At 43.2% G+C, this 23092-nt stretch overlaps 1 protein-coding gene across 1 annotated transcript in view; it reads right to left on the bottom strand.

Moving 5' to 3' along the window:
* LOC123747284 (proline dehydrogenase 1, mitochondrial) overlaps positions 1 to 23092 on the bottom strand; it is an 85092-nt gene that overhangs the window by 27524 nt on the left and 34476 nt on the right. The window contains exon 3 of the mRNA XM_045729363.2: positions 570 to 742. Coding sequence (XP_045585319.1) covers positions 570 to 742 — 173 coding nt within the window. The remainder of the gene's footprint in view (positions 1 to 569; positions 743 to 23092) is intronic.

Raw genomic sequence — 23092 nt, forward strand, 5'->3', positions numbered from 1 at the left:
GTTTCGCGTATGCATGAACCAAACTCTGGCGTGAGGACCGGGGGCGAATACCCAGCAAGGTCTATCTCACACGTCTGGGTTCACTGCCAACATGTGTTCACGTCACACTGCACGTAGAAATATGTTAACTTGCAGGAATATGGTGTGTGCTGCAAGCATTGTTAGTACATGTGCAGGCGAGGCGTGCGGCGCAGTAGTAGATAGGTTCATATTGCTTTATAACAAGGGATATGAACAATGTTGCAAGCATGCGAGTGCGTGGTGGGGGGTGGGGGGAGGGTCCTTGTACCTGCATTAATACACTCGGGGTTTGAGTCTAGCGACGTGTGCGTGCCCAGACCAACCAGGAGAGTTTAGAACACATTCCAAGCGTAAAGGAGTAATGTACAAAGATCCCACCACAAGAGGGAGGCCTGAGGAGGCAAGGAGTGTTTCCTAACACTAGGATACTTGGATAACACTAGCTCGTATTAGTAAATATCTTAAAAATATGTAGTGTCGTTATTGTAGAATTAGTAGAGGAAATAATTGTTGTATTAGTATTACTATGAGGAGACACCAGCACCCACCAGAGATTGCGTCAATACAGTTGATGAAGGTCTCCATATTCTTCTCGCATTGGGCCTCGTTGACGTAGAAGTAGGTCCTCGCGCTGGACACCTTGTAGCGACGGTCGGCAAACTTGCGCTGAGGCGTGTACCGCTCCATCGCGTTCGACCCCTCCGCCTTCGACTCGCAGCCCCTGTGGCAGCCACCCAGAGAAATCAACGGACCAACTTTAGCTAGGATGTAAGCTGGAACTGAAGGTTTAGTATGCCCGTATGCCCCAGCGTGAGCCTGTGCCCGTGTAAATATGAGCGCGTGCATACGCGCAATGGTTCAAAGCACACAGCAGCAGAGCACATCTACACAAGCACGGTGTAGCAAGTATATTATTGGGATAATCTACTCGCTGTAGCGAGTAGATTATCCCAATAATATATTCGCTACAACGGAAACCCCAGCCCCACAACACAACACATATCATTTACACAATTACAAGATAATCTACCTTCTTCTAAATATGTATAACTGAGGCAGCAGCCTTCAACGACCGTCGTCGTTGAAGATTAAGGCACCACAGTAAGTGGCCCGAATAGCCCGGTAGTAAGACGACCCGACGACCCGACACGACATAACTCCCAAATCCACCCGACCCTTGACCCATGTGATCTATGTAATGTGACCCACGTGATGATGACCACTTGCCCCCATGGCTCCCTCTGCTATGTTGCTCGTCACCTTTACAATCAGACGACCTGTATGGGTATAAGAGGTGTGGCGCCACAACACACAAGGATCTTCAGTTCACGGGAGACATCTCCCGTCACGCAGGGTGCAGTCGCACCTCCACAGATGGCTCAAAAGGGCCACCACTTACGGGCTATTCATGCCCGTGCCACCTTTTGGGTGGCTTAATCTTCATCAATCAATCAATCAACACACAAGGCTATACAGCACCGCTCCTGTGCCAGGTAAGTCCACTACAGGCTCACCATAGCTGCTGCTTGGAACTTGTTCCGAGTAGCTGAATCTATAACACACGGTTTACGGGCTATTCATGCCCGTGCCACCTCTTGGGTGGCTTAATCTTAATCAATCACCTGGAGTAAGTATATTCAGCACCTCAGCACCGTATGTATGGTCTCCCCCCCCCTCCACACACACACATGGGGCCTCACGACTAAGTGGACAGCGCTCTGGGGTAGTAGTCCTAAGGGCCCGGGTTCGATCCCCGGCAGAAGCAGAAAAAATGTTTCTTTCACCCTCGTGCCCCTGTTCATCTAGCAGTAAATAGGTTCCTGGGAGTTTGACTGCTGCTACGGGCTGCTTCCTAGGGGTGGGGGGTGTACTCAGTTGTGCTGGCGGGGGTTGAGCTCGCTCTCTCTGGTCCCGCCTCTCAACTGTCAATCAATTGGTGTACAGATTCCTGTGTGTGTGTGTGTGTGTGTGTGTGTGTGTGTGTGTGTGTGTGTGTGTGTGTGTGTGTGTGTGTGTGTGTGTGTGTGTGTGTGTGTGTGTGTATTCACCTAGTTGTGTTTGCGGGGGTTGAGCTTTGCTCTTTCGGCCCACCTCTCAACTGTAACTTTTTTCCACACCACACACAACCCCCCCAGGAAGCAGCCCGTGACAGCTGACTAACTCCCAGGTACCTATTTACTGCTAGGTAACCGGGGCACAGGATGAAATAAACTCTGCCCATTGTTTCTCGCCGGTGCCCGGGATCGAACCCGGGACCACAGGATCGCGTGTACAGCGTGCTGTCCGCTCGGCCACCGGCTCCCGAGTGCGAGTGAGAAATATATGCAGTAAAAAATAATATAATAAATTGGTTAGAAAGGTGGGTTCCAAGAGCTAATAGCTTGATTTTGCAGATACAAATAGTAAATACAAATAGTAAACACCCCAATCGCTGACTTGTTTCCGAAAGTCTCAGTAGTATTCCAGGCGTTCTATTAATGTTCACAATATTTTGCAAGAACACACCAACCTTATTGTAACCACGAACCAAATGGCTCCCCCAAACAATTCTCACGTGCACCGCGTCCTTGTCCTTAATATGACTGTAAAATTAGACTTGAGATAGCTAGAGAGCCAAGCACGACGGAAGTGTGTCGACACCGGTGACAGTTGGCAAGGGCCGCCGGGAAAAGGACCAGGTAGTGGGTCATGGTGTCACTAATGTATAGGAAGAACCACATATCAGTGGGTCCTGATATAAGGTCAGTCTAGCAGCAGATGTTACTTCTGCTGATAGACTTGGGCTCTGTTGTATGCAGCTCTGAATCTTCACCTCCTCCTAAAGTAGGTCTGACTAAATGTAAACTGTCAACAAATATATTCACAAACACAATGCCACTATTGGAATGGAAAATATATCCAAACATTTTGAGATACATCTACCTCGAATGTTCAACAAAATTAAATGTATTTTATCGTAGATGATGAATTACGCAAAAAGCTAACCCAAGTATTACAAATATGCAAACTGTGGATAGTGCACACTGTCAATAACCACCTCACACTGCCGGCAAGTGTCTTGCATGCTTACCTTACCATCACTAATATTAACTATAGGAAGATTATCCCAGCTCCCTCGGGGAGACATCTCCCGTCACGCAGGGTGCAGTCGCACCTCCGCAGATTGATTGATTGATGAAGATTAAGCCACCCAAAAGGTGGCACGGGCATAAATAGCCTGTAAGTGGTGGCCCTTTTGAGCCATTACCAGTATTAATAGATGATACTGGAGATCTGTAGAGGTGCGACTGCACCCTGCGTGACGGGAGATGTCTCCCGTGTCCACATTTCTCCAGTATCATCTATTGATACTGGTAATGGCTCAAAAGGGCCACCACTTACGGGCTATTCATGCCCGTGCCACCTTTTGGGTGGCTTAATCTTCATCAATCAATCAATCATCCCAGCCCCCACAACCCCCCGGCCTCCCTCGTGTCACCGGCTCCGCCAGGAAAGGAGAGACGATCAACTCTCGAATGGAAGGAGGTTAGTATACAACTATCCAGGGGAGGACGAGGACGGTCTCCCACTATCCGGGGGAGGACGAGGACGGTGTACCCCTATCCAGGGGAGGACGAGGACGGTGTACCCCTATCCAGGGGAGGACGAGGACGGTGCTGTAATACTTCCCAATGGGCAGTGTCGGGTCGTGTCCAGCAGGTGACACAGTTTGCATCATCACCCATACTTTTATTCCCGGCTGGTATGTTGGGCAGGCGGCCCTGGGACGAGGCGGTGTGCCAACCCTTGCCACGAGACACGAGAAACAAGGCCAACCTGCACGTGGGTGATGGGTCGAGAGGAACGCAGGATTCCCTGCAAGGCGCGTACCTGTCCTTGAGAAAGTCACTGTAGTGTCTTTAATTTGACCTGCAGGAATTAATAGACAACATGATTGGGAATAGAGGGGCCTGAACAGTTGTTATTGATTCAGCTACTCTGAACAAGTTCCAAGTAGCAATGGGCTATGGTGAGCCTGAACAGAAGTCATTTCCATTTAACCGTTAAAAAATCTTTGATACTGCACCTTACCTTGAGGTTACCTTGATGTGCTTCCGGGGCTTAGCGTCCCCGCGGCCCGGTCTTCGACCAGGCCTCCTGGTTGCTGGACTGATCACGAGGTTGAGTAACTTTACACGAGGTTAGGACACAAGGTAAGAGAGGGTAGGGTAGCTGGGTACAAGCCCATATGGACAAGTGCCAGACACGTATACAAGACCCAGAACTCCCCCCCCCCCCCCTCTTGCCACAGTTGTGCGCGTCGTGGCCCAGGCTGTATTAAAACGGTCGCCGTGGATCAATACGTAGGTGCCAAGAGCGCCCCGCCGTCTTCCCTGTCCGCTGCACACACCGTGCTTGCCAAGAAAGTGACAACTACCATTGGGTGCTATATGCAGACTGACCAATATTGTAAACAATGAAAACAAAAGTTTGGTTCTTAAATTTGCCTCCAAATAGAGTGGAATGCAATGCTTGGAGCATTCACAGAAACAAGGATATGGGCAGTGAAGTTTGGATACCAAAATAGAATTTATATGCATGCGATAAAGATGTCAAACTAAGAAGTTGGTTTGTATATTATCACGACTTTATCAGCGTCCAAGACGGACCGAAATTTCACTTCTTTCTGTTGTGTGTGGATTGCGGGTTTGAGTCACGTTATTGCGACTCTTCCCTGCGTTAGTATATATGAGGGCGAAGATGCATGCATATAACTCTCCGAACTCCACAGATGTGGAGTTGGTGGCGAGACTTAGAATCACAGTAAAGAACAACAACAATTTCATTATACAAACCTCCAGACGCATTGGTTGAGTTCACAGAACAGATTCTAAAAATAGAATTCTAGAAACTCTAAAAATATAGGTGTTGGATATTATGGTCCTTTAAGACAAGCTACCCAGTTTAAGATGGAGGATAAAAGTCAATAACACTACAACAAGGAATCAAACCAGAAATAACGAGACATGTCAGTTTGTGGTAAATTTTAGCTGTCAACAGACAGCTAGACACTCAAGAACTTTATTTACAGGGGGGACAGGGACTACCCCGCCCCCCCTGTAGGATGAGAAGGGGGAAAGAGACTCGGGTACAGCCGGATACGCGACCTAGTATAAATACAAAGTAGCAACAAATTACCGTATGTATGGGGTGTGAAATGTGATCGTTAACGTCGCCAGTTTGAGCTTTTAATCCTGCCAAGCGTGGTAGCAGCAACAGTGGTCGCGCCTGCCCACAGTCACCCGTGTCAACACGAAGTAAATTGACCTCACTGTAAGTAGTTTTGGGCAGCTCTGCATATATTAGTGCGCGTCAATATAACCCTACGCTAAGTAGACGAGTCAAACTAATCTGTAACCGAGAAGACGCAAGAGAACCCGTAGCCTGAATGGTCTCGAGTGGGATGCCAATAAGTGTGGAGAACCTTGCCTTGTGAAGGTGTTCAGAATACCAACAAGTCCTCAGATAGGGAACACACATCGTTTGTAATTATTATCTTTGTAACCATCTACACCTACAGATTAGCTAATAATTAGCACATTTAATATACAAAATCAGACAATACAAATCATTACATGCTGTAGAAACTAAACACATTTTCCTCAACAAAATGTCCCGCTGATAAGTTCAGCAAGAGCCTTCCAAGGACGCTGCATTATTTCTAACGGAACCATTGGTCGTAGATAATGGTAATTAGCAAGAAAATTCTGCTAAACAATAGGATAATTGACAAATCACAAAACGGAGGCGCGTGGGGCCCAGATTAGAGGACAATTGGAAGAAGTGTATAGCCAGACAACGGAAAACACAGCAAGGAAACACACTAAGGGAAACCCCAAATAGCATCCGCTCCTCCAGACATCAAACTAAGGTATAAAACAACAACTGAACTAGTGATCAAGGTTTCCACACCCCAGCGGGCGTGGACAAGCCTGGAACCAGCCATCCACACGCAATGTTCCCGAATGCAGACACAGCTCCCCCCCCCCCACTCCAATCTACCTTGAACACCAACTGGTCTGGCGCATTCACATTTACACGACACCTCAGTCCACACAACATTAACGAAAGGAATTGATTATTCATACACTGCATTATTTATTCCCTTGAACCCCCCCCCCGCCCCCCATTGTCCCACGTACCCAACACGAGTCTGCCGTAAACATACCAAAGTCATACACATCGATGTGCAATTATTCTTGGAGAAATATACATGTGTATATTCTTTCCATTTGTGTGAAATAAAAAGCCGAAACCACTATAATACCGTCAAAACAAATAGCAGGGGCTCATGGTGAGAATATCAATCTGGAGTGTTACAAGCTGGTTGCCGCAAGGATCAGTCCTTGGTCCATTACTGTTTCTGATAAAGAAACGATACAACTGAACGACTGCATTTCTTACCTGTCGAAGTTCGCGGACGATGAAAACAAATAAGAAAAGTGACAACAGAAACAGGCTTATAAACTACTACTGGAACAGCCACACAAAGAATGGCCAGACAAACTGTTGATAGAATTTATTCAACAAATGGTGCCAAATAGTAAGACTGGGAAAGTGGGAGTAGTCCACAACGGTACACACTGGAGATGCAGGGAAATTAAACGTTGACCAAACCACACACTAGAAATTGAAGATACGACGACGCTTCCTGGTTGATACCTGATTGATGGGGTTCTGGGAGTTCTTCTACTCCCCAAGCCCGGCCTGACTTAGAGTTTGGTCCACTAGGCTGTTGCTTGGAGCGGCCCGCAGGCCCACATACCAACCACAGCCCGGATGGTTCGGCACTCCTTGGAGGAATGAATCTAATTTCCTCTTGAAGATGTCCACGTTCGGTCCGTCCTGGACCATTATCAAGTCGATAGTGGTTCAGGACTTTCTGAAACGTCGTCGTCTCCAATTTCTAGTTTGTGGTTTGGTCAACGTTTTTCAGCCACGTTATTGTGACTCATCATCAGCATATTAAACTGAAAATTAAAGAACACTGGAAGACATCATTCCAAGCCTAACTACACAAGCGCCACAGAGAGGGGGCCGAGAGGGGCGTACGAACTAATGATAAACTGTTCAGTAGAGATGACGGCAAAACCAGTGAGAAAATGAGAAGCTCAGACGAGTGAGAAAGATATAAAGTACTTAAATGTAATAGTACACAGTAAATAGAATGAATTACATAAGGAAGCGGGGGTTAACTACATACAGTTTCAACTGTAGACATGATAAAGCCCAAGGGGGGTAACAGACTAAGCCGTGACCTCGCACACAACCACTCAAAACACTTTATCGACAAGTGGTCTAAGACTGGAGTATGTATGTATCGACGTTCACACGCCGGAATCTCATAAACCTCGGCCGTTACTACTTATTCTTGCCGGAGGAATGCAATTTCTAAGGTCGTCTGGATTCCTAAACTCTGCAGTAGGGTTCGGTTTTACTACTCTGAAACCCCCCCGGCGCCTGATTTTGGTACGATACAATAAAATAAGCGTCTCGCTACACAACATACTGTCTAGCGAGCCATGCCAAGTTCACCACTCATGCGGTGTCTAGCGTCCTGCTACAATGATGTATACATTTTCTTCTGTCCATGGAGGACAGAAGAATATGTATATATGCTGATTAGCATTGTAAATGTGTGGCCACGTCTGTAGTAAACAAAAAATTATCACATTACATTCGTCCACTAATCAATATAAGCTTCGTCCTACTTTCAACGATCTACAAAAAAATTAAAAAAAGGGTGATTAAAAAAAAGAAATGCAAATTGTTGTTTTATAGTGATAGTGACACGGTTTAGTAACTTTATCTCATACTAAATGTTTAAAAGGCATATGACGAAGGTTGTATATTGTCAAAATGGTTTCTTTAAAGTTTTCAAATAAATTATATCATGAATTAATCAAACTTTAAAGCAATATACGCAAATAAAATTAATTATCTTTACATCTGGCTCGACAGCGGTGAGGTCATAAACGAACCCGTCCTTCTAGTGTTTCCAACGTCAAGAAACTGTCGCATAAAGTGCCCTTATCCTAACCTACCAGAGGACCCAAAACAGAAAACGGGACAGTACGTCACTTTCGCGAGCCGCTTCCATTTTCTAGTATGACTTTTTTGCCTTACGTAACGCATACGAGCGGAAAGCAACGTTTTTTGTAGGACAGGGTGCAGGAGGACAGGGTGCAGGAGGCCAGGGTGCAGGAGGCCAGGGTGCAGGAGGCCAGGGTGCAGGAGGCCAGGTTGCAGGAGGCCAGGTTGCAGGAGGCCAGGTTGCAGGAGGCCAGGTTGCAGGAGGCCAGGTTGCAGGAGGCCAGGTTGCAGGAGGCCAGGTTGCAGGAGGCCAGGTTGCAGGAGGCCAGGTTGCAGGAGGCCAGGGTGCAGGAGGCCAGGGTGCAGGAAGGGAGCAAACCAAAACAAGATTATAAAGTACACATGTATCATTCCCTCAGACCGAGGCACCACTCATATCCGCGACAATATAGACGATAATCGAAACAAAATAAATCCCACGCGGACAGGGAACAACCAACAAATTATTTTGGATATAAACAAAATAACTGTATACGTAAGAGATCACGTAACTTTCGATTTTTTTGAGAGGCGAGTTATGAAGCCGGAGTCGTAGTAGACTATGAGCCAGCTGAGGGCGTGAGCGCCGACACACAGTATTACAGCCTTCCCACAGCCAGACCTTCACTACGCACGCATCCTCGTCAAGGCTGAAGTTATTAATTCCAACAAAGCCACACGACATATAACCATCCCGAAAGGCTAGTCAACAAAAAAACTGCATTATCCCCGGCCTGTGTATTGAGCCTTATATATTTGTTTTTCATGGTTATTTTCACGGGGGGAGAGAGCAGAAATATGTACCTACTCACCAGTGGAGCCAACTCCTGGGAGCTGATACTGGGTACACCAACAGCGGAAACTCAGGCCGTGGGTGGCATGTCTTTGGGTGATACAACTCGCCACGATGTTTATGAAAGGCCACTTAACTACCGAACTACTAACCGAGGTATTTCAGATTTATCTGGGCTGAGCTGGAAAATGATCTTGTTAAAACACCTGTTTTGACCCAGAAGGCGGGTACCACACAGCACTTCCTAGGCGTCGTCTCTGCTCACTGGGATCAAACACCTGTTTATTGTGCAGGCGATGAGTCACAATAACGTGGCTGAAGAATGTCGACCAGACCACACACTAGAAGGTGAAGGGACGACGACGTTTCGGTCCGTCCTGGACCATTCTCAAGTCGATTGTGTCGATCAAGTCGAAGCCACAATCGACTTGAGAATGGTCCAGGACGGACCGAAACGTCGTCGTCCCTTCACCTTCTAGTGTGAGTGTCCTGCTGGTGAGCCATGGCCAGGAGGATACTACTGTCTCCGTGAATATTCCCTGCAAGTTTTGTTTGTTTATACCACACATCTAACATTCAAATATCCACGTGTTAAATTTTATACACAAAACTATGATGCCTGGTTGTAATCATTACTGAACAGGAACAAATTGAAGCAACGTAATGGGATCGAACACACATCCCTGGACTACCCAGACACATCACGTTATTGTGATTTCATTGTGCATATTACTGAACATTGATAACAAGAGTTACGAGGTAATTAAAGCGTGTATCGGCAACTTGACGGACGCGAGTCTTCTCTGGCTTCCATTGTGCATGCTACCGGCACGGTAATTACACCTTTGCGTCCACTGGACATAATGGGTAACTTGCGACACTATACACAAGTATAGTCATATATTGTGTTACTCAGAAGACAAAATTAAAGTTTACTGGTCAATATGGATCAAGACCCGCAAGAGTTGCAGACTAAAGTAGTGCGCGCGCAGGGCATCAGCTGTATTCCCCCCCCCCCCCCCCCCCCGGTCAATCTACACTATCTACAATGCGTCTGTGGGGTTGACCGCTGAATGTAATGGACTTGAGTCGAGGACGGGTTGATCCCAGACATATTTACACGTGGTTTTTATATTGCTATCAATTTCGTTTTTTTTTCTTCAAGAAAGATAAAATATTGTATTACTTCTACAGATTTCAAAATGCTATTTTATGGCTTTTAATTACCTTCTTACAAGACAAATACACAGCTTCAGTTTGATTGTGCTTATTTCTTGCATGGCTCTAGTATAATTTTCGTCTCTCGGGGATGACCACAAATTGTTCTACAACTTGTCCCAATACAGTAACCAGAACAAAACAATATTCTAAAATACTACTTATTAGAGTTAGGATGACTGTCTGCAAAGTAATTATCAGGCAATAAAACTTAAATTATAATAAAACAAATGCCAAAAATGTTAAGTCTACTGAGGCACATTTATTCCCCGGTAGTTTCCTTTAGTGTCACTAGCTATGTGGTATCCATCTCCGTGACTAGTGTCTAACATGCCGCCGCCGCCTCTTGATAGTTGGTGCAGTTTGCATGAAGGATATGTTTTCCCGATGACTGCACCAGTACACATGTTGGGAGACGTTTATGATGAGAATGATAAGTTTCAAAAGTGCTGTGGTGTTGTGGTGTAGAAAAAGGAGCTGCGACTAAAACAGCGGTGTACGTTAGAGGGAGACTTGCCGCACCGTAGGGCGGCATGTTATGTTTATGGCATCAGCTGATCCATGGTGCTGCGACAAGGCAGGCAGTTGTGTGTGTTTAGCTGTTAATGGCGGCAGGTATAAATGTGGCAAGGATCAAATGTTAACATGCCTCGCTTTCTTTCAACGGTGGCGTACACTTATCCCACTCCTCTGTAGTGCCACGAGTCAAGTGGCGGCAACAAGCGGCCCTCCAAAGCCAAAACACCCCCCCCCCTCCCTCCCACAATTTCATAAGTTCCTCTCGGTTATTCTCTCGGGCAGCAGTGGGAGGGTTTATAAGTCTTTAATATAGTACTAACCAGTACACGAGGCACACTGAGCCCAGGAGCTGGAGAGTGATAAACAATTTACAGTAGGTTACTTAGGATACCTGGCTAAGATTCTAGATAATGACATTATGTAGAACGCATTTGAAGATTAAAAGGAACATTTATTAAAATTGCCCCTACGGTTTTTGGGGTAATAGCAGCATACTGTGTATCTATGCCTGTTTATAAAAAAACAAAAAAGGTACTGTAACCAGGTTTGCATGAGCGAGCGGACGGACAAGCAGCAGCACACCATAGATTTAACTGTTAAACTAATAATCTCTGATGAGGTCTGATAAAGACCTTTTGTGTCCTCTGTAATCCTCTTTCGTGCTATCTTTGCCTAGCTTGAGGTTACCTTGAGGTATCAAGGTATCGAGGTATACCCAGGTATCCTATCGCTCACAGGATGACTACGGGTGTACTATAAGAACAAATCCACAAGGGCCATGACGAGGATTCGAACCTGCATCCGGGAGCATCCCAGACACTGCCTTAATCGACTGAGCTACGACAGGGTTAAAAAAAGAGTTGAAACCAAAGTTCTACTGAACTTACTGGATCCCGTAACGTCTCCGAGACACAAACCAGGGTTTTACACAACTCCCCCCTGCACCCGAGCTATGTCAATAGGCCGTTCTCCCTCTTCGCCCTTACATCATTACATTTTGTTCATTTGATGCATCACGTTAGTGTGATCTCTGTGTGTGGACTATAGGCCTACCAGTCCTGGCGGCAACAATCAATCCTTACTCCTCAGATTCTGGCCGCCTAGTCCCAAGGTCACCAGATGTGTGGGTCATCCATGATAGCGAGATGGCCTGGTCACTCCCTCTCTTCTATACATTTATGATGCTGCTTGTAGCAGTTCAGTTATAGCTGCGGACATGAATACAAATCTTGGCAGTTCTATCGTGCATTCAGAAGCTAATCGTGTAATTAACCTGGAATTCTTGTTTGAGTGAGAAAAAAAATGAGAACTAACTCGATTGTACTATTATCATCATCTTTATTTCCCTATTACACGTTGTGTGCGAAGAGGAGAAAACCAAACAAGGCAAGAGACCGAGGTGCGCGCTCCCACTACACCAAAGGCAAGAGGATCCGGAAGACGTTATGACTGACTGGTTAATATAATACGTGAGGAGGAAGGTTACATGTCCACAAGGCCACCACTGCCGCCACCGCCGCCCTCTTCCTCCTCGCCCGGCAGACACCACGTGTCCAGAAAGTTAACTTTTCCTTTTATACGCGTTTCTTTATGTGGAGGGTGTGAGGGGGAGGGCGTGTGTGTGTGTGTGTGTCCTGTAACATGGAGACTAGGCTAGGGCTTCCCGCCACCCGCCTTACACGTTAGTGCCGAGGGTGCCAAGTGTGCCACCGCTGTCTGGCTCCCGAGGCTGCCAACTCCCGTTATCTGCTCCAGACCATTTACCACACTCGATGCAACACTTTTATTAATAATACTTCCGCAATCTTTCAAGAGTTCATTTGCTCTATCCGCAAAAAACAAATATTAAGCATTTCGCTTAGATAAAGAAATTTTAATTGATGACGTTAAATGCGCATCATTGTCACCTAAATTTGATAGCGTTAAATTTTTCCTAATTCCCTTTTACCCTAATTTGACAGCGTCACTCCTCACGTGAGTGAACATACCGCCATTGCAGCATATACAGCTCACCCTCAATTAGAAGAAAGTCTGCTTGGTTATTCATCCTGTTACTTGTACCCAGACGCAGCTTGGACTGACTTAACTGTCTCGAGTGAACAAATCGTCACACAAGGTTAACAACAGTTACCAACCTTCAAGCATAAATATTTTGGCGGGTGCAAAATGGGGAAATCATTTTAGACAAACATCTGTGTGTTTGTCGCTATCAGGATCGAATAAGTTTATGAATAAATCTTCCAGGACAGAATCCAGTTATTTCGCATATACTGTGCTTCAATTTTTCCAGGTCATCTCGTGCTTCTCCAAAGCAATGGTAGAAAAGTCATGAGCAACTTTACCACTATCCACTGCTACATATACAATTGATTAAGCTTATTAAAAATAAATTTAAGTTGATTACGAGTTTAATTTTACCCGTTTCAAATTGGTTCCACACTAGTGACGTGCAAATTGGTCGGTCCAATAACTTAACATTCACTAGGCATCCTTGCAATCATTTTTTTTTTTGTATTAACACATTTTAGGTACATCTGCATTTGTGCAGCTACCCTAGACTATACGAAGGAGAGTACAGGTACAGTGTGTTAAAAAAAAACTAGCTACGTGATTCTAAAAATCCCCATCACACAGGATGGTTAGTCATACAAAGGTATGTGATAAGTAGTGTGCACTGGCAGACTCTAGATGCATTATAGGGATATCAAGAACACGAGAGTGAATAATGTAATTGCAAAGCTCCAGGTACCTCATGCCAACGGGGTCTGAATGGTCTGATAACTGGGCATTCGGTGATGTGTGCAAGATCATGCCCCAGTTCCTGCTCAGAGTTTGCACCTGGAGTGCTCAGGATTGGGATATCCGTCACCTGTAGCCACAGGTAACGGTAACCCAACCTGATTCTGGCAACCACTGTGTCGCACAGTCTGGTGGACGTTTTGTGCTGCCCATAAACATAGGTTTATGGGCAGCATAGATCTGAACAAATCATAGCTTTTTTATATTGGTGCTTTCAAGTCGTTTGGAGTCAGTAATTTCTCTATCAGATCCTTGCAATGAAGCGAAACTAATGTTGACCAAACCACACACTAGAAAGTGAAGGGACGACGACGTTTCGGTCTGTCCTGGACCATTCTCAAGTCGAGTGACCATTCTCACAATCGACTTGAGAATGGTCCAGGACGGACCGAAACATCGTCGTCCCTTCACTTTCTAAAGTGTGATTTGGCCAACTTATTTTCAGCCACGTTATTGTGACTCCTCGTCTGCAAACGAAACTAATATTCCAAAAGGACTCCACACTAGAAGACTATCTTAGCTAGAAGAATTTGGGCACATGTTTCATCAAATCACCTCACATGCAGGGGTCCACGCGAGTAATATTTGTGCAGAAAGTACTGAAAGTAGCGGTGAAAGTACTAGACACGCTAAGATGCATGGAGCCCCCTGACTATCTGGGTTCGAATCCTCCTGGGTTGAGGAGTTTTCTGTTATATAACACTCCCTCACTTTAAGACTTGTATCAATTATATTTGAAAGAACCTATAATCTTCCACCGTTAAATAAGATTTTCCCAATTTGTCCGCCCATTTTCCAAAACAATTCGTTGTTTTTTACCATTTTCACAATAATGCTGTGGTATGAGTGAGAGTCATGCTGTATCAGCATTCTATTTGGCTTACTCTTGACTACAATAATGATGAAATAATATAAAAATATAGCGTGGAAACCTGGCGGAAGGACATACAAAGTACCAAAACAAACGATTGCCTTGCACGTACTTACACAATGTCCAAAATTTGAGAGGCAGCAAGATACGGAGACGCGGGTGAACAAATGCTCACGTTACCTCCCATGATGAATCAAACGCCACACATTTCCTTGCCTGAAATTCCTTTAGAATCAGAGTACAAACGGATTCCAAGCAGCAGAAAATAAAAGAAAAAAAAGCAAGCAAGCACGCTGGAAAGGACTATAGTTTGACTACTGACCGTTGCCACTACATAATGTCAATGTGGCCTTCGTCAATCGCTTCGGCAGTAACCACTAAAACCTCCAACTACATTTAAATGTATCAAACATTTAGCTGCTAGTACGCAAGCCTTTAACAGCTTTGTGACCCCCCGTCACTAAAGACACCAGCCCCACTCTCTAACATCTCTCCATATGAAGCAGTTGTTAGTATCTCTACGGAAGCTAGGCTCCGAGCAAACATTTATATACTGGACGAAGATTAATAACAGACAATTAGATCACGACGAACCACAACGGCCAACAATGATTATTGTTAGTAGTAGTTAATACAAGTACAACGTTTTAAAGTAAAACAATACAAGTCAAACCACGAAAAAGATAAAAAAGCTGAGAAAAGTCAGACACGTACGGAGAGGGGGAAGCCTAGGAAAGCATCAGGCTGCCAGGTGAAGTAGAGTGGACCAGGACTTACCAGGACTCCCCAACACCAGACGCCGGTAGGCACGACCAGAATAGAACAATATTATTAGAACTTGTTATAACAAATGCCACTCTCCTCTAATAGCCATTGGGGGGATGAGGTGGGGGGGTTCCTTTATGTTTAAGACAAAGATAAACAAAAGGCAAGACAGCAGGTAAAAAAGGGAGGAAGGTACATTAATGTGGGAATAAATTGGGAAAAAATGCTGGAGGGAAATAGCAAAAGAGGAAAAGGCGAATGTAAAAACAAAAAACGAAATGTAGAGTTAAGGAGTAACGAGAGGAAAAGCAACAATTGGCAAAATGTGTAAGTATACCAAAGGAGAAAATGGATCATGTAGGGAGGGGGAAGAGGTCATGGAGCCAGGTTGTTGACGGGGGAAGGGGAAATAAGTGTATGGTGAAATTTAAAATTGAAATAAGTTTGAGGTAAAATACACAAAGGGATGAGGTAGCTCAAGTTATTCTCACCCCGTTCAGTACATCGTGTTAATACATACATACACACAGTGTATGGTGAGTATGGTGTGATGACGGGACGGGGAATGGCGTAAGGGAACAATGTGGCAGGCGAAGGGGGGGGGTAGAAATAGTCTAAGCTACTTTATCCCTTTGAGAAGTATTTATTGCTTATCTCAATAAACATACTTGAACTTGATTGTGGCAGGTTAATGGGGGGGGGGGGGAGAAGGCAGGGAGGGGGGGGATGTGAGGGGGGGGATGGGAGGGATTATAGGGGTAATATATGGCTGTACATTAAATAAAATTTGGTATGAGGGGGGGGGGAGAGGTGGTAAAAGGTCAATTAAAGGGGAACGGTGTGCTTCCTGGACACACAATTACATTTATCGGGGAAATAAATTTAATTTTTAGTCATTAATTTAACCCTGTTTCCCCAGTTTGAATGGGGCGGGTAGGCATCAGTCAAGTGAAACACACACACACACTGAAATTATATATATACATCACTTGCCTTAAACAATCGGTGATTAATCGGCACTAACTGCTACGGCAGTTAGTGCCGATTAATCTAACTGTTACGGTGAGTTGCTACAGTAGCAACTCACCGTCATACAACCAAGAGCACAGTGTAACGTGTCAAACACACTACAAATACATTCACACCCTCACAAACTGCTTCCTCCCAGCTTCCTGGCCTGCACCCTCTCCTCCTGCCCTCAACTTAATTAATTAACAGTCTCTTCATTAGTTTACCATCAAGCATACGCTCAAATTCATGCCATTTTAATCCTTTTTTTCTCATTCAGACTTTATTACCTCTTGCTCTTTACATCGCTATATTAATTCCATAATTTATTGAGAAACACTATATAATGTACGCTTCTTAAGGTTGTCCATTTCTACTGCTTTAATTCTCGACACATTCACACCACAGCATCGTTTTGCGCATTTACACAGAGCCGCCACTAAGCACTTCATGAAGCCCTCTGGCTGATGTATTCCTTCTCGTCTAACTTGGGCTTTACATTTCACCTTTGTAAATGCACATTAATGACACTATGTAAAAGACACATCGAACACTTTATGTAGGGCATACGTAAATCTGTGTATCTATGTATTTACGTATGTAGGTTAGCTTAGCATTTTAAAAGCACCGAATCACCTGCTGTGGTTGATTGTTCAATAAACCTCTGAACTATATATGTTTAACACATCTCTAACCCTGTCCATGGAGGACAGAAGAAAATGTATATATGCTGCTTAGCATTGTTAATGTGTGGCCACGTCTGTGGTAGAAAAAAAAACTAAACCAGCCACTTTTCTTTCCCGACACACACTCAGCTTCCGCTGCTCGCATTCCTCTTATCAATCACACCTCTCTCCAGTTACAGCCCCGCTCCTGTGCCAGGTTAAGTCCACTACGGGCTCACCATAGCCCGTGCTACTTCGAACTTTTTGTTCCCAGTACCTGAATCTTAAACAACAACATTATCAATCACATGTGCCAAGTATATAAAACTTACTTTAGGACTTCACTTATGTTTGACAATGCCTCTCTCTCCTCACTATCATAATTTTAGTGTTTACATTTACTCTTAAGTACTCTTACGTCTCTCGCGCACACAAGAGTACAATTTTCAACTACAAGTATAAATGAACTATCAGCAAACTAAACATGAAAAGTACAATAAAGTTCAAATGCAAGTACTGTATAAAAAAAATGCACAACACAAAATTAGACCAATATCCATTCTTAAAGATGATAATTTTAGAATTTCACCATTAATCAGCAAACTACCAACTTTATATTAGTCCAAAATGTTCGTTCTCCAGAGATTATAATAAATCAATGAGAACATTAATCAATCTCTAGACCAAAGAAACCAAGTGACATGAGACTACTTTAATATACGGTATATAAATGTTGCCTTATAGAAGTCAATAAGCCTTAACACTATTTTTATATTCGTGACATTATACTATTTATTCAATTATTTGCTTCAATCTTAAATTAACTGACAAATTTTGTGTAGGTAACTTCCTAGTTACATAATCCATCAATCACAATTTAGAGACCTAATACATTTATTTTCACGTAGGATATGAATAATGTCTATTACATTATACGTTCGCCAAACAAAGTACTGCATTAAACTACATAGTTACATCGATATCATCCACCAGCCAAATCAAATCACTATTATTGTCATCAACAAATCAAATTGCAACTGCATTTCCATCAGACATATCAACGTCATTTCATCGTTTACTAAATAAATCAACCAACCGCTCACGCACTGCTTTTGTACATTGGGACCAGTGTAAAATTACAAGTGCCATGAATTGTATTTACCAACTTCAACTACAACGTCATTATGTCACTACACGTCAACAGCGATTGTAAAAGTACACCACCCTTCCTAGAAAAAGGAAAGTTATATAAAATATTGATATAAAAAAAAAGAGATTTGCAACCATGCTTAAAATATCGAGATCCTATTTTTAGTTTAAAATACGCTAGTGAAAACTGCTCACGAACCCGTCATTAACATACAAATAAAAGAAACTTCCATCAACTTCAGGAAATCTCTAGTAAATATGATTTGTCTTTAAACAAGCAGGGTTCTCTCTCACACACACACACAAAGTCCACATTTCCTGGACCAGCCCGTTTTTTATGACTTTACAATTTTCCAGTTTTATTTGAAGTTTTTACCTAACCATTATCAAAGGTTATACGAAACCTTGAACCCACGTAACCAATCTGGGCCTCGTGCACATTAGTCTGATAATGCGGACAAACTGGGTTCGTTAAATACCATAAATATCTATTTAGACGCTGTTGTTGACTGCGTACAAATTCGGGTGAATTACGTGCGAGGAAGAGTTATTTACACGCGATGACGTCTACTTTCATACTAGCAATTAAAGCCGAACTATCAAGTCCCTGTAAAGCAGTGGCACTACATACTCCTCGTCGAGGTTTCGTGTGCCCAGGAAGGAGAGGGCATGACAGGGCACCAATCTTTACCCGTTTGTAAGAGAACAGTACACAACATAACACTGGAACAATAGAACACGTCTGGACACAGCAACAACCTGTCTAGTTGTATACAATGAGAACTCTCACCTCACCAGGTGCTAACAACGGCCAGGTCGGGTCAAATGCGTAGGAGATAACGATGTTGTCAGTTATGTTCCAGCCTTGCTAATCCACTTGTGATGACTAATCTACAAAGGACGCTGAAGTACCTCACACGGCCCAACAGTTGTATACAAGATGAATGATAGATTGAATGGACGCACCGCTCCTGTGCCACGTAAGTTACGGGCTCACCATAGCCCGTGCTGCTTGGAACTTGTTCAGAGTAGCTGAATCTACAACAACAACATTGAATGGAGGTACGGGCTCATTATAGCCAGTGCTGCATGGCAATGGTTCCGAGTAGCTGAATCTAAACAACAAACGGAGTGGAGTGTGAGGGCTTTGAGGCGAGGGATGCGTCCGCAGCCCAGACCTCTGGACGACGGATATCAAGTATCTCATATCTAGTGAAATGTGCTATAAATGTAAGTACTGCATTCGTACTGCATTCTTTACCCTTTCCAATGTACATCCATTCAGTTTACTTCAACAGTAATCATAGTAATGACAATCCATCTAAAAGATTAAATAATGTTTGAACAATCGACCCCCCCCCCTTGTATGTTAATTGTATATGTGCAACGTGTTAATAGACTGACCGTCTCTTGGCCTATTGACCTAGTGTCCCTAATTGTCACTTATTCCTCCCCGAGTAAGAATGTGAATTCTAAAGTGTCCAGAGTGTACTTTCTTACTTTTAGAATAAGAAAGGAAGCTTCTTATTCAAAAGTGGAATACATTGTCACAAAGCTCCCACACTGCTGGGATAAGCATTCAGAGTGTCAAGACTGTGAAAAGTGTGAGTGGTGTGGGAGCAAGGCGATTCACTTTAACCCCATTCTAGGTTCCCAAGGCCGGGGGCACAGCTATGTGGTGGCGTACAAAACTAATGGACATCAAAGCAAAGCCGCCTACCAAAGCTGGAGATTTACTTTAATTGTAGATAAATTTAAATTAGTTTGTCACCAGACACTTCCCCCTTTCATGGGAAAATGTGTTTGACAAGAGGATGGCATTCTTATAACTTATTCGGTTTGGTGTACCACAAAACCATGTCACTAACTTCTAAATTCACTAGGATTTCGCGAATCCTTGGCGTGACTAATCTCCCACTCTTGTGCATTCCATGTGTAAACTGTGAGCAGGAACTGCTTGATACCTGCTTGATGGGGTTCTGGGAGATGTTCTACTTTACTACTTGTGAGAGCTTTATGTCATGATCTTGTACACTACATTATTGATCGCTTACTCAGACTCTTCAGACCTGCCGGTAATTACCTAAGTAATTAACCAAGTGTAATTACAGGTGAGAGCTACGCTCGTGGTGTCCTGTCTTCCCAGCACTCTGCCATATAACACTTTAAAATAACAGACGGTTTTGGCCTCCACCACCTTCTCACCTAACTTGTTCCAACCGTCTACCACTCTGTTTGCGAAAGTGAATTATCTTATATTTCTTCGGCATCTTTGTTTAGTTTAAATCTATAACCTCTTTTTCTTGAAGTTCCAGGTCTCGGGAAATCTTCCCTGTCAATTTTATAGATTCCTGTTACTATTTATTTATTAAATATTATGGTATGAGGTACCTAGAGCTTTGCAATTACTTTAAACACACGTTCCTGAGGATATCCTCAATGTTATCCAAAGCTCGCTAGTGCAAGTGTTATGAACGAGGCTGCATTGGAATTAGCCTAGACTAGTGCAGAGTAAATACAGCAGCACATTTAGCATCTTAATTATGCAAATGTAGAAGTAAATATGTAAAAGTAAGACTGTAAATTGACGAGCAAGCTTTTAATATTGCTTAATTTGCAATGTGTAAAGTGACCGCTTTAGTTTAATTCTTATTCATGCTAATTTGCATACTATTATTAGCATATGCATACACATTAACAATTTATTTGTAATATTGTATGTAAATTATGTTGTAATCTTGTGTAAATTTAGTTAGGGTAAAATGAACAGACTTGATTTTCTAGCTGGCAATGTTGTAACCGATATACAAGTTCAACGAACGTTTTGATTTGGGTTAGTGATATGTAACTGATTAATGAGTTTGTTAGTAACTAAATAGTGTGTGGCGTGGGGGGATGGGGGATTTACACATTTGTTAAAGTTTACTTCAGTTTATTAACATGGAAATTTAAAAAATGCGAGACATTATACAGGTAATTTAAAAGTCGGTTACCCTTTACTACAGTTTACTACATACTTTATTACATTGTTAAAGTTATATCTAACCATCGCTGAAGTAAAGCCGGCGAACACACTTCTGTTTCACACTGTTTCACACACACTGTTTCACACTGTTTCACACACACTGTTTCAGACACTAGCTGGTGACGTTGCCACGTCTCTAGCAGAATTTAAGGGGACAGATTTGTAAACTTAGCTTTAGTTAACCCTCGAGTATTATATGGAAGGTTTGTGCGTTAGTAATATTCCTTAGAGTTGTAGATGGAGTGTCACTCAATGTTAATGTAAAGGGCTAGTTTTAAGGAATAATATATTCACACCAGAAGTTAGTATAAATTTGGCAACAGGGGAAGAGGTAGACTTTCCTCAACCCATCCTCCTGAAATAATAGTACGTTTTGTAACTCTGGTATGTGGTCGAAAGTGCAATTATGTAGTAATGGCGCGCCAATAAGCCATCTTTATGTACTATTTTCTTTACCGTCAGGAAAAATAAGGCTAAGGACAATGTACACTTATCTTATTAGACTTCTTATCAAGGCTAAGAACCAAGCTTAAATATTTCTAGGCCTAGTACAGCACATATATGTACTATATTAGGCCTCAAATATGTCTTTTAGCCCTAGGATTGCTAAGAGAGCTTTGATTAGGTCTTATATTTATGTTGCTAATAACAAAACTCTTGTTTGTCCAAATTCACTAATACAAAAGTAAACTTTCTGGTGGTTCATCACGACATATTTGTACTTTCAACCACATAGTTACTACAAGTACTTTCACTTTAGGATTGGCTGACTTTCCTCCCTGCCATGGATTTAAATGCCAGCTGCTGTGGCTCTTAGAGCTGGATGTGGGCTGCCGACTCTGCTATTTATGCATTTAAGTATTCGTTTGCGTTTTAAAGTTAATACACTAATGGAGTCAAGTAGTCGGTAAATATTTTCAAGTGTTGCATAAAAAAAGGTGGCATTTAGCTTTCATTTTATGTGTTAGTTCAGAATTTAGGTATCCCACTTTCCCCCCCCCCCCCCCCCCCCAGTGATATTCCTACGCGGGCCCTAAGCCTCTGGCTGGCCCACTAAGTGTTGCTTGTTTCTGTTTTACTTGGGCGGAGTATGAGTATTTATTACTCGTATGGTCGCTTCAGTAAGATTTTGCCACGTGTGTTTACAACAACTTCTTCTGCTCTGTTGAATCAAAGTTGAAATCTTAATGGATTTGTAATTGTGCACTGTGTTAGATAATGTTCCAGTGGTCTGTCGGGCATTTCTCCCCAGTGCTGAGACTTCCCACTTGTTGATAAGCTATGTATCCAGGTTAAATGGTTAATGGTTATTCAGTTATTATTATCGTTATTCAGTTCAGGACTGCAGGAAGTTACATATATTCAGTGCACACTAAATTGAGGGCTGGGGCCAGAATGAGATTAATACTACTTTTAGGCCAACATTTCCATGAGAGCAGGTTACTAACCACCTGCTCACTAACCATCCTGAGATTGGGATTTTGATATCACATATCTAGACAATAAGTCACAATAACGTGGGTAAGAATTAGGCACCCAACCCGCAAATCTAAAAATAAAAAGATTTGCCGATGTTTCGATCCATCTTGGACCATTATCAAGTCATGCAATGTAACCCTTCATATAATTTAGGGTAGATGCAGCGATATTGAAGTACCAAAACATGTTAATACAAAAGTTGTTCCTGCGAACACACCGTCACTGCTCTGATGCACTGACCTCATGAATCTTACATCGGGTCCCGACCATTCATGATTCATCAATGTGGTTCCTTTTGCCTGCTAACTTAAGGGTTGTCACAACAATACTCTTAGTTTGACAATACCAAGTCCTTGTGATCTTACTTTTACACACATGGCTGTCAAAAGGCTGAGGTCATCTGACTAAGCCAAGGACAAGAACTTTCCATTCTGTAGTCTGCGTCCTGTGAACCAACCCATAGCATTCTTGACAGTTCCTTACAATGTTAGTTGTCAGTGCAACGTTGTCAGTGAAGCTTGGAGAAAGAGCTCAGCCAGCAAGACTATGTCCTACTTGTGCATAGAAAATTAACGACACTCCACATAGACAATAACATAACATTAAATAAAATATTCCCTACAAGCTACAGTGGAAATAGCTATAATGTACGACTCTCGCAATGAGAG

The sequence above is a fragment of the Procambarus clarkii genome, chromosome 94 (assembly GCF_040958095.1).
Source record: "Procambarus clarkii isolate CNS0578487 chromosome 94, FALCON_Pclarkii_2.0, whole genome shotgun sequence".
NCBI lineage: Eukaryota > Metazoa > Arthropoda > Malacostraca > Decapoda > Cambaridae > Procambarus > Procambarus clarkii.